The following is a 16,844-nucleotide window of genomic DNA, read 5'->3' on the forward strand; positions in this document are numbered from 1 at the left end:
GGTCTCTCTTCACTTGGGGGCTTCTGTCAGACTCGATAGGCCTCCGTTTCTCCATCTAAGTCCGCTGGAAACTTCCATCCATTGATTGGCATTCTTTGAGTTTAAATTCTCCTTCCTTCACCTTGTTCGCCAGAATATTGGTGGTCGCCTTCCCAGAGCTCAGATATATGAGGTCCGCATCTAGGGATGCAGGGTACTCTTTAGAGAGAGGCAGAATTTATCAGTCACTGTAGAGGTGCCTGCTTTTATGGTGAAAGAGGTTTTAAGACGTGCATTGACATTCGCTGACTGCAGATTACAATAGCTATTTATCAGTGGAGACTTCATGCTCTGGGCTGCTCTTTTCTTTTTTGTTTTAATTTTATTTCTTTTTGGCTGCTGTGGGTCTTCACTGCAGTACACAGGTTTCTCTTGTTGTGAAGCACGGGCTCTAGGGCGTGGGCCTCGGTAGTTGTGGCCCACGGGCTTAGTCGCTCCATAGCACGTGGCATCCTCCCAGACCAGGGATCAAACCCATGCCTCCTGCATTGGCTGGCGGATCCTTTACCACTGAGCCACCAGAAAAGCCCTGGGCTGTTCTTACTAACTCACACAATTTTTAAAAAATTCTTTGAGCTCTCTCCCACTTCTCTGTTTTGCTTTCTGATGTAGTGTTCCTGGAAGGTGTGGGGGCCTGTAAAAATTTTTAAAAAAAGGCAGGTGAAATAGCCCTTACATTTTATACCCCTTGAATGTTAGCTTGGGGATCACATCTTGATTAAAATGAAGAAGTTTGATGCCCCAGGTGTGTGTATCCCATCCTGATGTGACCTTCCATCTGGTTGTGCTGATCTCGGCTCTTGCCCCCTCCCTCCCTCCCTCCCTCCTTCCTGGGATTGGTTTCAAACCACCCGCCCCTCCCCACCGGCGTGCTGGTCTGTGTGACCCAGGCACAGCTGCACGGCTTATAAGCCTGACTGTTCTCCCCACCACCTTGGGAGGAGGCGCTGTTAGTCAGCTCCATTAACAGATGAAGAAACACAAGCCAGCAAGGATGAATGGCCTCTCCACCGCCATCTGTCACTGTGACAGCATGCTTGTGACAAAAGCATGGAAAATGCGTCTCTGAGATGAATTGGGCTGTCGGTCTCCACTGATACTGGGAACTGATGTTCATCAGTACGCAGCCTGCCAGATGGTGCCATTCTCTCGTGTACCCATTTACGCACATGGTACCCTGAGTCCCTCCTCCACGCCCAGCACTGGGCCTCCAGTGACCCAGGGGGCAGGCGTGGCCCTGCTGTCAAGAGTTGGTTTTCCTGGCGGGAGGTGTTGCCAGAGTCCCACCCTCTTTGTAATGAGAATTTTTTTTCACTTTTTTATTTTTTAAATTTTTACCATGTTGTGTTGGTTTCTGCCGTACAACAGTGCAAATCAGCCATAATTATACATATATCCCCTTCATCTTGAGCCTCCCTCCGCTCCCCTATCCCACCCCTCTAGTTCATCACACAGCACCAGCTGGGCTCCCTGTGCGATATAGCAGCTTCTCATCAGTTGTCCATTTTACACATGATAGTATATAAGTTCATCAACACCATTTTTCTAGATTCCACATATATGCATTAATATATGATATTTGTTACTCTCTTTCTGACTTACTTCACCCTGTATTATTATACAGGCTCTAGGTGCGTCCACCTCACTAGAACTGACTCAAATTCATTTTTTATGGCTGAGTAGTACTCCATTTATAAAGGAGACGTACCGCATCTCCTTTATCTTAGATTCCTTAAAAAACTAGGAATAAACCTACCATATACCTGGCAACTCCACTGCTGGGCATATACTGTGAGAAAACCACAATTTCTAAAAGACACATGACCCCCAGTGTTCTTTGCGGCACTGTTTACAATAGCCAGGACATGGAAGCATCCAAGATGGAATGAGAGTTTTAAGAGAGTTGAATTTTCTTTCTCTTTTCTTTTTCTCCAAAGGTCTACATCCGGATAAAAGACGATGAGTGGAATGTCTATCGGCGGTATGCAGAGTTCAGGAGTTTGCACCACAAGTTACAGAACAAATACCCTCAAGTGAGGGCCTTCAACTTCCCGCCCAAGAAGGCCATTGGAAACAAGGTAGGTGCCATCACTGCCGTAGGCTGGGCAGCTCTCCGACTGGCGCCTCTGTCTTCTCCTTCTGCCAGTGATTTAAACATCTGGGCTCCTTTATATGACTCAAAAAGTTGGCTGATACGAGAAAAAAGATGGGAACGAAGTAAACGGCCACCCACCATTCATTTCCCCAAAAGACAGTCGTGTTACGTCTTGTCTGCGTGTCCATCCTCTGATTTCTCCAGAGTGGGACTGCCACACTTGTTCTGCTAAAAGGCCAGAGAGTTTCGCAGCCCCTACCACTTCAGCCGAAACACCCAGCTCCGCCAGTGTGGCAGCAGCTGCAGACAGTATGTGCGCACGTCTGTGCCAGGAAAACTTGTATTTATTAGAAGAGGTGGCAGCTGGATCTCGCCTATGGGACATAGTTTGCCAGCTCCTATTCTGGACCAAAAAAAGTCTTCTAGTTCTCATCCATGGTTGTCATGATATTTATTTGGACTTAAATAGTATGGAGTTACTTCCCAGGTAAGGGTTTCTCAGAAGGGCTTGTTTTATTACAGGGTTGCTGCCCCATGAGGGTTGGTCACTGATAACGAACTAGCGTGCCTCCGTGTGTTCATCCTGTACCCGGGAGAAAGGAGGCACTGGCCCTCCTCTCTGGTCGGTTAGCGTCCATGCACTCATCCAGCCAGCATTACTGAGCCCCAGTCAGCGTCACACTGTAAGTGGCACCAAAGATGACAGCCGAGCTTGGCATAGGGCCCCGCAGTGTTGTCTGCTTCAGCCGGTTGGCATCATTTTTGCCATCCATCACATTTGCAGCCATTCTCCATCCTGGCTGGGCTTTGGATCACTTGGGAAGCTATCCAAACCCTGCAACCTGCCCACCCCTCACCCCCTCTCCTGGCCTGATTGGCCTGGAGTGAGGCCTGTGCGTGGAGGGGTTTCAGTGTGACTCCAGGATACAGACAAGCCAGAGAGCTCCTGGCTTCTGGTCAAGTAGGAGATAGAGACCCTTCATCAGTTGCACCATATGAACTAGCTTGGCAGGGGCAGTTGAATCAGATGAGATAACATGGACCCTCCTCAGGACCTGGGAGAAATTGGGCCTTGGTTGGGAGGTGGTTTTCAGAGTGTGACCCCCGATCCACAGCACTGGCCTCACCTGGAGCTTGTGAGAACACAGGTTCTCAGGCTCCGCCCTGCACCTACTGGAAGACAGATTCTGGGGCCAGGACCCCGCAGGGAGGGTGGGGCTTAGCAAGCTCTCTGGGTGGTGCTGACCCCCAGGGAGTGTGGAAACCATAGCGCTGTCACATGGATGAAGCCTGTGCAGATCCCACTGGCCTTGAATTTCCTAGGATATCCTGTGGCCTTTCTCATAGAAAAACCAGAGCAGGAGTTTCTGTAACCCACTACCCACACTTGCCAATTCCATAGAGAAAACTTACTGACCGTTGTGTTTACATGTTCAGAGGTTTCCGTGTTTAAACCAAATTAGAAATCTGATCACATCAGGGTCTACTGGAACATAGTTATAAAGCAGGTTTGTCTCAGACCCAGAATAAATCTGTTGTTCCTTTTCTTCTGTTGAAGAAAAATAGAGTTGAGCCCATAAAATACAGAAGACTGAGAAATTCTACACTTGTTCACAGCAAGGAGTACAATACTTCTTATGAAAATGGGGGAGGGGACTATATTACTGATTTAATCTCATGACTTGCCGGCTCATACAAATCTTGGGACCCATCCAGAATATCTTTAAGTGTCATAAAATGAGATTCTATGTAACCAACGTGTTATCACTGTAAGATGTTCTTATCTGCAGAGAGCATTACTCTGGCGCAGCCCTTGCACGACACCTTCAGGGAACGAGGCCTGTCTGCGTCTCCCTGAGGGAATGAGTACAAGCCTGGACCACAGGCGTGTCTGTCTTCCACTGTTTTCACTTCCTGTGGCTGCTGTAAGGGGGCTTCCCCCGTGGCGCAGTGGTAAAGAACCCACCTGCCAATGCAGGAGATGCAGGTTCGATCCCTGCGTCCAGAAGATTCCCTGGAGGAGGAAATGGTAACCCAGTCCAGTGTTCTTGCCTGGGAAATCCCCGGACAGAGGAGCCTGGTGGGCTGCAGTCCTTGGGGGCCGCAAGAGTTGGGCACGACTGAGTGACTGAACACGCACCCATGCACATGGCTACTGCAACAGTTTCCCACCCGTTTAGTGTTCTAAAACAATTGCGGTTAATTATCTAAAGCCAGCCTCAACGGGCTACGATTCAGGCCTGGGCCAGGGCCGTATTCCTCCTTGAGGCTCCAGAAGAGAGGCCACTCCTTGCTGTTTGCAACTTCTAGAGGCCCCTGCATCCCTTAGCTTGTGGCCCCCTTCTGTCTTCAAGGCCACAATCTCATCACTCTGGTGTCTCTGCTTCTGTTAACATAGATCTCCTTCTCTGACTCCTCTGACTCCCTGTGATCACAGCTCCACCCCACCCCCCAAAATCTATGACCATCTCCTCTCTCAAGTTCTGCAAAGTCCCTTTTGCCAAGTAAGGTGAGATGCTCTTGGACTCTGGGATGAGGATGGGGAGGGACATCTTTGGGGCCACACTTGCTGAATGCTTTCTCCGCAGCCCCAAGGGACACCCCCTCCCCACCTCATCTCTCCTCAAGCCTTATGGTTGCACCGAACTTATTTAAGACAAGATAGAGCCATCCAGAGCACCCCCAGCCCTCAGCGTGCTGGTGTGCCAGGCTCAGGTTTAGTGAGAGGAAGCGCAGCCCTGAGGAGTCGGAGGAGCCTTCTGGAGTTACGTGACCACAGACAGAACACGAGCAATCCTGCCTCTCCTGGGTCAGGCACACCCGATGAGAGTGAGCTTCCCCTCTGAGTGGGCCTCCTGCAGCCCTTCTCCTGGTCTCCCATCCCTGTCAATATGGGCCTGACCTTCACCAGCAGTGGGCTTCGCGCCTGTGAAATCTATCAGTGCAACCCAGTGCAACCCTGTTTGCAAATAGTTGAGCTTGGAATTAAAGGTACCCTCTGGGTGGACCTGACCCAGTGATGACTGGCTTACACACATACACTGGCTGGTTCTTCACCAGATCGTTGGTTCTGTTCCCCATGGTCAGGAGTGGATCTGACAGTTTCCAGTCTTGCTTAGGAATCTCACAGCTCAGGGCCTTGGCCGCTTGTCTAGTCTGTGTGGCCCTTTAGCTTTTAATTGGCTGGCTGGGTTCTGCATGCATGAGTGCTCAGTCGTGTCTGACTCTGCGACCCCATGGACTGAAGCCCAGCAGGCTCCTCTGTCCTTGGAATTCTCCAGCAAGAATACTGGAGTGGGTTGCCATTTCCTTCTCCAGGAGATCTTCCTGATGCAGGGATCGAACCTGCATCTCCTGCATTGGTGGGCAGATTTTTACCATTGAGCCACCTGAGAAGCCCTGGTCAGGTTCTAACTCTAGTTTAATTCCCTCTAGTGTGTGCCGCAACCCCCCCCCTGCCCCCCGCCCCATTGGATCTGAGGGTCTTTCTGATTTTCAAGGGCAGAATGAGTCAGGATTCAGGACCTCAATGCCCAACAGAGGTGATGAACTCTTCTTACAAGACCAAACTTCCACTGGCCACATCTGAGTCTAATAGCTCAGGATTCCTGCTTTGATACTCTGTGGGTAAAGTTTCTAGAGAGCTTGATTCTCAATTGAGCTAGAAAAATGTACCCCACCAAAGTCTTTTCTTTGATTGGGTCACTTCACCAATGGAACACTTGCCTGCCTGGACCATTGAGGCATGTATTAATATGGAACACTTGCCTGCCCGGACCATTAAGGCATGTATTAATATGCAGACACACATCCCCAGGTGGGCTGAGTTACATGCACCTTGTTGCTCTAAGCCTTAGACCCATTAAATGATTCACTGTAGAATCCACAGTCCTGGACAGTATTCAAGGACATATTAAAACACATTGTAGCCTTTTAAAATTCATCAGATGAGTACCTTTCTAGCCTAAATTTCTGTCTCCCTAGAAGTAAAATGTCATCTTAACCCCAGTTTGAACTTTTAAAAAATCAATTAAATTTACACATTTTATAGTTTTCTGGATGCAAGATTTGTCTTCACCAGTGCATTTCTTTTACTGCAATATGCTGTGTATGTGTTTAGTTATAAATGCGCAGGGATCCCAGTGCACTCGATGGAGATATATTCATGCCTTCATGTACCAATCCAGTCCATCGCATTAAAATAGTTTTCTGAGTCAATGAAATATGTATTCCTTCGTAGCCAAGTCAGCCCACAATAGTTGTATGTTAAAGTTGGTAGTGGTGGTTTAGTTGCTAAGTCGTGTCCAGCTCTTGTGACTTCATGGACCGTGGCCCACCAGGCTCCTCTGTCCATGGGATTCTCCAGGCATGAGTACTGATGTGGGTTGCAATGCCCTCCTCTGGGGCATTTTCCCCACCCAGGGATCAAACCTGCATCCCCTGCACTGAAGGCGGTTTCCTGCATTACAATCGGATTCTTTTCCGCTGAGCACCAGGGAAGCCCATGTTAAAGTTGTTCAGTCGGTAAGTTGTGTCCGACTCTTTGCAATCCCATGGACTGCCACACGCCAGGCTTCCCTGTCCTTCACCAGTAACTCTGGCAGCTGAGCTACCAGGGAAGCCCCTAAAGTTACTTATTAACTATTAAATATCATAGGCATGGGACTTGTATCACTCAGGATAGGCTTGGTTTTTTGTTGGTGCTGTTCAGTCACTTAGTTGTGTCTGACTCTTTGTGAGCCTATGAACGGCCACACGCCAGGCCTCCTTGTCCCAAACTCCCAGAGTTTGCTCAAGTTCATGTCCATTGAATCAGTGATGCCATCCAACCATCTCATCCTCTGTCAGCATCCTCTTCTTCTGCCTTCAGTCTTCCCTGGCATCAGGGTCTTTTCCAGTGAGTCGGCTCTTCACATCAGGTGGTTGAAGTATTTGATCTTCAGCTGTAGCATCAGTCTTCCAATGAGTATTCAGGGTTGATCTCCTTTAGGATGGACTGGTTGGATCTCCTTGCAGTCCAAGGGACTCTCAAGAGTCTTCTCCAATACCACAGTTCAGCAGCATCAATTCTTCAGCACTTAGCCTTCTTTATGGTCCAACTCTGTACTGGAAAGACCTTGAGCACATGGACCTTTGTTGGCAAAGTGATGTCTTTTATTTTTAATATGATGTCTAGGTTTGTCTTAGCTTTCCTGCCAAGAAGCCATCATCTTCTAACTTCATGGCTGCAGTCACCATCTGCAGTGATCTTGGAGCCCAAGAAGAGGAAATCTGTCACTACTTCCACCTTTTTCCCATCCATTTGCCATGAAGTGATGGGACCAGATGTCATGATCTTAGTTTTCTTAAGTCGGCTTTTTCACCCTTCTCTTTAACCCTCATCAAGAGGCTCTTTAGTTCCTCTTTACTTTCTGCCATTAGACTGATGCCATCTGCATATCTGAGGTTGTTGATATTTCTCCCAGCGGTCTTGATTCCAGCTTATAGCTCATCCGGCCCAGAATTTCACATGATTTGCTCTGTATATAAATTAAGTAAACAGGGTGACAATAAACAGCCTTCTTGTACTCCTTCCCCAATTTTGAACCAGTCAGTTGTTCCATATAAGGTTCTGACTTTTGCTTCTTGACTGGCATAGACGTTTCTCAGGAGACAGGTAAGATGATCTATTCCCATGTCTTTAAGAGTTTTCCACAGTTTGTTATGGTTTGACAGAGATAACAAACAGCACCGTGATCTTGGCAGCCGAAATCACCCAGGCTCACGCTTGGGTCCATCACGTGTTGTCGGTGAGGAGCTCTGCCACTCACAGCATCACCCCCCAGGCTACCGGAGCCTCCTCTCACCACGCTTATGGCAGCAGGACAAGGGACAGAGGCAGACCGGATGCTGGTTCTTACAGCTTCTGCCTGGAAGTGGGTACATGTCCATGCTGTTCTCTGGCCTCTGCACCTGCCCTTCCCTCTGCCAGGAATGACTTTTCGCCTGTCTCTGCCTGGACCGCTCCTTTGGCTCGTGAGGGCTCAGCTCAGCTCCACTCCTCAGAGAGAAGTCTTCCCCAGCATCCTGGTCAATGCTGCCCCCTCAGCCAGTCTCTAGCCCATCACTTTGTTTTCATTTTTGCCCAGCCTCTCCCGGCACATACTCTGAGTGGAGATGGTTTCTTTGTGTCTTTGAATAGCATCCTTCTCTCTGCCCTGGAATGGAAGCTCATGAAAACTGCTCTCTCCGGTTCCTAGAATAGAACCCAATACACCAGAGACGCTTGTGGCCTGAATGAATGACTACATGAACAGAAATGAAATGGCAAAGTTTCCCTTTTACTCTCTTTACTTTACTGGGTCTTGGCACAAATGCAGAAAAATCTGAATTCCAAAAAGGAGTAGAGTAACTCTCAGGGTATGTTTAGAGGTTGTTCCCATTCCGCTTTGGGCTGAATGTTTCTTGTAGGATGAGCAGATGACCGGCAAGCCTTTACAGACAGGAAGGCTGGCTGCCTAGCGACCAAAGGTCGTGGCTTGAGAGCTCCCTGTCCAAATGGATTTGACTGGTACGAGGACTTAGGTGGAAGACATGTTTTTTGATGATACTACTAAAAATCTCCATTATTGCTCAGTGAGCAAATGAGAATTAAGGGCCTGTCGTTCCTTCTTAGGATAATGGAGTCAGTCTCTGAAAGTTCATTTGACACAAAGGCAAGGCGAATCGCTTTCCCCCGAGCTGCAGATAATTCAACTTGTTGGAGAAGTTATGCATTAAAGTTCTTATTAAAAAAACACACACACCAGTGTGCTGTGGAGGAACCGACGGGCACCCGCTGAGCCGTGGAAAACGCTTTGCAACTCCCTAGAGGTGTAGATTTCAATGCAGCTGCTGGTGCCAATGGCAGGACCCCAGCAGAAGTTTGAGACAGCAGGAGGAACAAGCAGGCATCTCGGAGGAATACAGAGGTGAATTCTTCCACTTGGCAAACATGTCGCAAGATCAGGATTGTCATGCTAGGTGTGCGGAGTCAGAAATGATTCAAAGTGTGGTCTCTGTCTTCACACAGCTCACAGTCTTGTGAGGAGAAAAGCTAGTGAATCCTGCAGATTGGAGGGGGGTCCCAGCGAGCTCAGAGGAGAATGAGGAGGGGGAATCAGGGTTGCTTTCTGTTGGAGGGACGATGCTCAGAGGGCCAGCAGGCATCTTGGTGATGAGTCTCACATGAGGGAGCAGGTGGGAACGCAGGCAGTTGTGGGGAGGTCCTCCCCGTCCGTGTGCCGTTTTCTCCGTGTGTCTGTGTTAGCCTCCGATGAATGCCTTTTAACTAATACCACAGACCTGGCAGTTGAGAGCAACACGCATGTGTTGTCTTACAGTTCAGGAGGTCAGGAGTCTAAGCCAGGTCTCACTGGGCTGAAGTCTAGGTGTGGGCACAGCTGATTCCTCCTGGTGGCTCCAGGGAAGAATCGTTTCCTGGCCTTTTGCAGCTTCTGGAGGCTTCCTGCATTCCTTTACCTGTGACCCCTGTCTCCATCTTTAGTGCCGCGTCTCTCTGACCACTTCTGCCGACCACACCAGGGGAAGGTTCTCTGCTTTTGAGATTCATTGTGGTCCAACCAGGTAACCCAAGAACATCTCCACATCTCAGGGTCCCTCATCACCTCTGCAAAGTCCCTGTTGCTATGTGAGGTAGTGTAGCCAGGTCCTGGAGATCAGGGTGAGAGCATCTCAGGGAAGATGATTAAATCAGTCAGTCTTAAGGGAAATGAACCCTTAATACTTCTTGGAAGGACTGATGCTGAAGCTGAAACTCCAGTATTTTGGTCATCTGATGGGAACAGCTGACTCATCGGAAAAGTCCCTGATGATGGGAAAGATTGAGGGCAGAAGGAGAAGAGGGTGTCAGAGGATGAGGTGGCTGGATGGCATCACCGATGCAGTGAACGTGAACTTGGGCCAACTTCGGAGATGGTGAGGGACAGAGGGGCCTGCCGTAGGGGTGCAAAGAGTCGGACACGACTGAGTGACTGAACAACATCTCAAAGGAGGCATCCTTCTGCCTGCCTCACACTTCCTCCCTTGCCTGGAGCAGAAAACCATCCCCGTGACCTCACTCTATAAATGAAACAAGAGACACAGGGAGGGGAAGTGACTTGTCCAAGGTCATCTCACTTAGTGGTGTCAGTCCAGGCAGACGGTCTGCAGGATTCATTGCCTTCACCCTCTCACTACAGGTCTGCCACGGAGGATGCTGGAGGACGGGCGAATGTAGATTATTTAGCCGTTGCTCGATTGGTGGACATTGACATTGATTTTTTAAGTCAGTTTCTTTATTTTTTAATTTTTTAAAAATTAAAGTCATGCAGTCATGCAGTCGTCCACGAGTTGTGCAGGATCTTAATAGTTCCCTCGCCAGGGTTGAACGCAGGTCCCCTGCAGTGGAAGCAGAGTCTTAACTGCTGGGGGACTGCCAAGAAAGTCCCTTAAGTCAGTTTCTTAACCTCGTTGGTATAGAAATCAGGGAGCAGGTGAAGCCAGAGACCTTGATTGCCTCTCCCTTCTCCTGAACCATCCAGGTTCACACACCACCCACCCTCACTTAGGGGCCATTTTAGAGCTAGGAGTTGTGCCTTTATAGTCAACCCACAGGCTTATAAACCTTCCTGATAAACCTAAGTGTATGCAACCTAAGTGTATGCATTCATTCACCTATTTGTGTATGTATTCCTTCTGTAGGTCTTTGCCAGCCCTGAGAGTAAAACAAAAAGGATAAAGGTTCTCACTCACTCACTAGCTGTGTGTGCCTGGGCAAGTTATCTGACCTCTCTGTGTCTCAGTCTCTGCTTCTATGTACCAGGGGTAGCGTCAGTGTTTCCTTCCTAGTGTTGTTACGAGGATTTGAGGTGGTAATGTGTCTATAGCGCTCACAACTGTGCCTGCCTATGGTAAGCGCTGCGTGCCAGTTGGTTAAAGGGGTCGCATGGCTCCGTAGTGAGATGGAGCAAGTGGACACATAAGTACGCACCTCCTTCCTGTAGAGGATTCTGAGACTCTGAGCCCAAGCAGTGGACAAGCCTGACACAGGTGGTCTCTCCAGAGCCCCCTCACTTTTGTGTGCATGTTAATGCCAGCCATCCTGTGCCTGGCTTGTATACTGAAGGCTCTATAGTCATTTTCTCACCCTGCAGGCCCTGTAGAAGGATGTTTTACAGACGAGGAAACAGGCTCGGCTGCTGTAAGCCTGCCACCCAAGGTCCTGCGGCTCCCATCAGGGATAAGTCTGGCTTCTGCTGATGGCCCGGTGTCCCCTGGTCCAGACGCCCACGTGACCCGCCCTTCCACCCAGACCCGGGAGCCGGCACCGCAGGGAGTCACGTGGTACCGCAGGTTTCTCTGCAGAAAGGCAACGTCTCGTGGGATTCTCCCAGGAGCACCCTCGTGTGGGGAGAAGATCCAGAAGGCAATGCAGATAGGCCACCCAGTCGGAACCGAGACACAGGGAGTGCAGACACGGTCCCCAGAAGCTCACGGTTTTCCAGAGAGAAAAGATGCTTCAGCTGAATGAAGCCATAAACGCAAGCTTGTTTCTCTTTTGACACCCTGCCAACTACTGTGTAAATAGTCCCAGTACTTAATGTATTAAACAAGAAGGAGAAAGAAATTGGGCTCATTATACACCACACATTTGTGTTTCCCTTTAATACAGTGAAGAGCCTCTTAAGATATTTTCCAGAGAGCAGTTGCCAAAGTCATCTGGCCAGAAAAATTGTCTCAGGAGAGAAACAGTGCTGAGCCTCGGATCTAGACTGTATATGCCTACCTATGGAGATATGGATTCTTGGCGGGGCGGGGTGGGGGACCGCTCTATAGCATCTAATTAAAATCCAGTTTAAAAAAATCAAGATCATTTTATAAACGAATAGTCCAGAGCCTCAGCTAGAGGTGTAATTCCCGCTTTGTTCCCATCCCCTGCGTTTCCTGTGTAGTGTATGAAGAGTTTGATTCCAAGAGGATCATCCTGGTGGTCTCAAGTCACAGACCTTGCAGGTGCCACCTCCTCCAGGACGCCTTCCCTGAACTCAAGAGTGTCACCTCTCTTTCCCCTGACTTCCTTTTTCATGCCCCCTCTAGGCTGCCTGATACACAGTCCTCTCTTTGCCCCGTTATCCCATGCAATTAGAGAGCAGGACCAGGCCTGCTGAATCTGTGTCTTCTCAGCATCTCACTCAGTGCCTGGCACGTAGCCGGTGCTGAGTTAAATGTTGTTTTCTTTTTAAACGTTTATTTATTTTTGGCTGTGCTGAGTCTTCACTGCTTCATGCAGGCTTTCTCTATTTGCTGCAAGCAGTAGCTACTCTCCAGTTGCAGTGCGTGAGCTTCTCATTGCAATAGCTTCTCATTGCCGTGGCCTCCTCAGTAGTTGCTGTTCTGGGCTCAGTAGTTGTGGCGTATGGGCTTAGTTGCCCTCTTGCCCCACGGCAGGTGGAATCTTTCCAGACCAGGAAACAAACCCATGTCACTTGCATTGGCAGTCAGATTCTTAAGCACTGGACCACCAGGGGAGTCCAAACGTGTTTGATGAACAAATGAACTCAAGCTCCATCGATATCAGTGTGTGACACCCGTGTTCTGTGGCTTCAGCTCCCTTTCTCCTCGGTTCCCTGCATCACTGAACACTTTTATTTATTTTCTAGGAGCATATATCAAAGAGCTGTAAGTGTTGCAGAAGATCCCACATGCCACAACACTCAAAGCTCTTTGGTAATTGTTCTTAGAAAGATGCTCAGGCCCTACCTGCCCTCCGGACGTAGACCCAACAGTGAGAATATTCGCAGGAGGGTCTGCAAAGACATTGCATCAGCCGTGCCTTGTGACTCACCAGGGCGCTGGCCCCCCAGTTCACCAGCCAGCTTCCCCCTCACTCCGCTCTGGTAGAGGCCTCTGCTGCAGCAGTGTGGAACCCATTGGTTTGGAAATGGCCATGAATTATAGAACACTGGACTCGCTCCTGGGCATTAAGGGTTGCCCCACATATTTCAGGGGCTGTTAAGTAACTTGTATGTCACTGTTTATCTCCCTTCTAGCTCTGAAGACCCTTCTGAACATGCTTGATCCATGTCATATCTGCTTTCCCCTCCTCACATTTTTGGACAACTGCTTAAAATCACAACCCAGAAGAGTACCTCTCAGCTTTCACTCACAGGTCCAATAAGTAAGAATAATTGCTCCCTTCCTCTTAAGTGCTTCCATTGACATTCAAGAGCTGTGTGTTGCAATCTCGGTTCATCTCAGCAACTAGGGAAAAACATCCGTAGTTTCTCAAGTTGCCACCATTTAGTTCTGTCCCCATTGCCAGGTTTCTGGGGTCAGAATTCCTCATGTACGGAGGGAGCCATCCGCTTCCCCTTGACTTTCTCTGCAGCATGTGCATTTTTATTTTATTTTTTAAAATATTTATTTATTTGGCTGCTCTGGGTCATAATTGTGGCATGCAGGCTCCAGTTCCCTGACCAGGAATTGAGCCCTGCATTGACAGCATGGTGTCTTAGCCACTGAACCACCAGAGAAGTCCACTTAGGCATTTTTAGAAGCTTTGCAACTTGGTGATTCGGCTTCATTAAATTGCCAGAGGTCAAGAGGCTAAGGGTGTGGGCTTTGATGTGTCATTAGCTGCAGTTAGACCCTGTGTCTGATTCCTGGTGGCTCAGATGGCAAAGCATATGCCCACGATGTGGGAGATCCAGGTTTGATCCCTGCATCAGGAAAATCCCCTGGAGAAGGGATGGCAATGCACTGCATTATTCTTGCCTGGAAAAATCCCATGGACGACAGAGCGTGGCAGGCTACAGTCCATGGGATCGCAAAGAGGTGGACACGACTAAGCCACTTCACTTTCCTTTCTTTGCCTTTTGGCATACACTGGCCATGTGACCTCAGGCAAGCCTGTGACTCGGTTGTCTCAGCGGTCACGTGGGATGAGGGCTTTTGTGATGATCCAATGAGGCACTGCTACTTAGCTGTTAGCCCAGTACCTCAAACGCTAGCTTGAAATAATAGGTCTAAAGAGAAGCCTCCCGAGTTTGGTTGCCATTCTTCTGTAACCTCTGATGACTCAAACACAGCCATGCTGGTTCTTTCTTCCCTTCTGTCATCTTCCTCTCCCTCTTCATTGCTCTCGTTGCTGTGGTGGTGGGGTTTTTTTTTTGTTTTGTTTTTTTAAACTGAGGTATAGCATATCTCCAGTCTTAAGTGTGCTGCTTGATGGATTTTAGCAAAATGAACACGCCTGTGCTAACAGCACAGAGACCAAAGCATAGACCATTAGCAGAACTCCCAGCCTCCACTTGTCGCTCTCCACACAGGGGTGGCCACTCTCCTGATTTCTAGTTCCATCGATTCATTGTGCCTGGTTTAGAATTTGACGTCAGTGCAATCAATGATAGAGTCTGTCCTCCTTTGTGTCTGGCTTCTTTCTCTCAGCATCACGTCTATACGATTCATTCATGTTCCTGCAAGGAACAATCTTTTTTTCATTGCTGTGTAGTATTCCATTGCATGGAAAGTTGCATTGTATAAATTCCATTGAGAAGATTCCATTGTATGAATATATCACAATGTTTTGTTGTTGTTTGACTGTTGCTGGGTATTTGGATGGCTCAATTAATGTAGTGCTTAATTAGCGACCTTGTACAGAGATGTCTTCTAGTGGAGATCAGCCCTCATTTCTGTGGGTCTATACTTAGGAATGGAATTGCCAGGTCAGAGGATGGGCATGTTCCACTTAAGTAGATACTGCCAGAGAGCTTCCCAGAGTGGTTATCCAATGGTATATTATTATACAGTGATGAATTCTTAAAAGAAGGGGAAAAAAATGTAAGAAAATTAGAGAGTCCAAGAGAACATTTTATGCAAAAAGGGGCACAATTAAGGATAAAAATGGTATGGACCTAATAAGCAGAAGATATTAAGAATAGGTGGCAAGAATACACAGAAGAGCTATACAAAAAAAGATCTTCACAACCCAGATAACCACGGTGGTGTGACCACTCACTTAGAGCCAAACATCAAGTAGGCCTTAGGAAGCAATCACTTTGAACAAAACTAGTGGAGATGATGGAATTCCAGCTGAGCTATTTCAAAACCTAAAACATGGTGCTGTGAAAGTGCTGCGTTCAGTATGCCAGCATATTTGGAAAACTCGGCAGTGGCCACAGGACTGGAAAAGGTGGTCAGTGTTCATTCCAGTCCCAAAGAAGGACAATGCCAAACAATGTTCAAAATACCACACGATCGCACTCATCTCACACGCTAGCAGGGGCTTCCCTGGTGGCTCAGAGGTTAAAGCGTCTGCCTGCAATGCGAGAGACCTGGGTATGATCCCTAGGTCGGGAAGATCCTCTGGAGAAGGAAATGGCAACCCACTCCAGTACTTTTGCCTGGAAAATTCCATGGACAGAAGAGCCTTGTAGGCTACAGTCCATGGGGTCGCAAAGAGTCGGACATGACTGAGCAACTTCACTTCACTTCACTTCATACTCTAGCAAAGTAATGCTCAAAATTATCTAAGCCAGGCTTCAACTGTACATGAACCAAGAACTTCGAGATGTTCAAGCTAGATTTAGAAAAGTCACAGGAACCAGAGATAAAATTGCCAGCATCTGTTAGATTATAATCCAAAAAACAAGAGAATTCCAGCAGAACATCTACTTCTGCTTTATTAACTACGCTAAAGCCTTTGACTGTGTGGATCACAACAAACTGTGGAACATTCTTAAAGAGATGGAAATACCAAACCAACTTACCTGCCTTCTGAGAAACCTATATGCAGGTAAGAAGCAACAGTTAGAACCGGACATGGAACAACGGACTGGTTCCAAATCGGGAAAGGAGTACGACAAGGCTGTATATTGTCACCCCGCTTATTTAACTTATATGCAGAGTACATCATGGGAAATGCTGGACTGGATGAAGCACAAGCTGGAATCAAGATTGCTGGGAGAAGTATCAATAACCTCAGATATGCAGATGACACCACCCTTATGGTGGAAAGTGAAGAGGAGCTGAAGAGCCTCTTGATGAAAGTGAAAGAAGAGAGTGAAAAAGCTGGCTTAAAACTCAACATGCAAAAAAACAAAGATCATGGCATTCAGTCCCATCACTCCATGGCAAATAAATGGGGAAGCAATGGAAAGAGTGAGGAACTTTATTTTCTTGGGTTCCAAACTCACTATAGATGGTGACCTCAGACATGAAATTAAAAGATGCTTACTTATTGGAAGAAAAGCTATGACAAACCTAGAAAGCATATTAAAAAGCAGAGAAATTACTTTGCCAACAAAGGTCCGTCTAGTCAAAGCTATGGTTCTTCCAGTAGTCGAGTATGGATGTGAGAGTTGGACCATAAAGAAAGCTAAGCACCAAAGAATTTATGCTTTTGAACTGTAGTGTTGTAGAAGACTCTGGAGAGTCCCTTGGACTGCAAGGAGATAAAACCAGTCAATCCTAAAGGAAATCAGTCCTGAATATTCACTGGAAGGACTGATGCTGAAGCTGAAACTCCAATACTTTGGCCACCTGATGCGAAGAGCTGGCTCATTGGAAAAGACCCAGATGCTGGGAAAGACTGAGGGCAGGAAGAGAAGGGGATGGCAGAGGATGAGATGGTTGGATGGCATCGCCATCTTGATGGACATGAGTTTGAGCAAGCTCTGTGAGTTGGTGATGG

At 47.9% G+C, this 16,844-nt stretch overlaps 1 protein-coding gene across 3 annotated transcripts in view; it reads left to right on the forward strand.

Annotated features, from left to right (window-relative positions):
* Window positions 1-16,844, forward strand: part of SNX29 (sorting nexin 29) — a 566,190-nt gene that overhangs the window by 461,889 nt on the left and 87,457 nt on the right. For all 3 annotated transcript variants that reach the window (XM_061152859.1, XM_061152861.1, XM_061152860.1), the window contains one exon: window positions 1,977-2,117. In XM_061152859.1, the coding sequence (XP_061008842.1) occupies window positions 1,977-2,117 (141 nt within the window). The remainder of the gene's footprint in view (window positions 1-1,976; window positions 2,118-16,844) is intronic.

Source organism: Dama dama, chromosome 10 (genome assembly GCF_033118175.1).
Source record: "Dama dama isolate Ldn47 chromosome 10, ASM3311817v1, whole genome shotgun sequence".
In the NCBI taxonomy this organism is placed as follows: domain Eukaryota; kingdom Metazoa; phylum Chordata; class Mammalia; order Artiodactyla; family Cervidae; genus Dama; species Dama dama.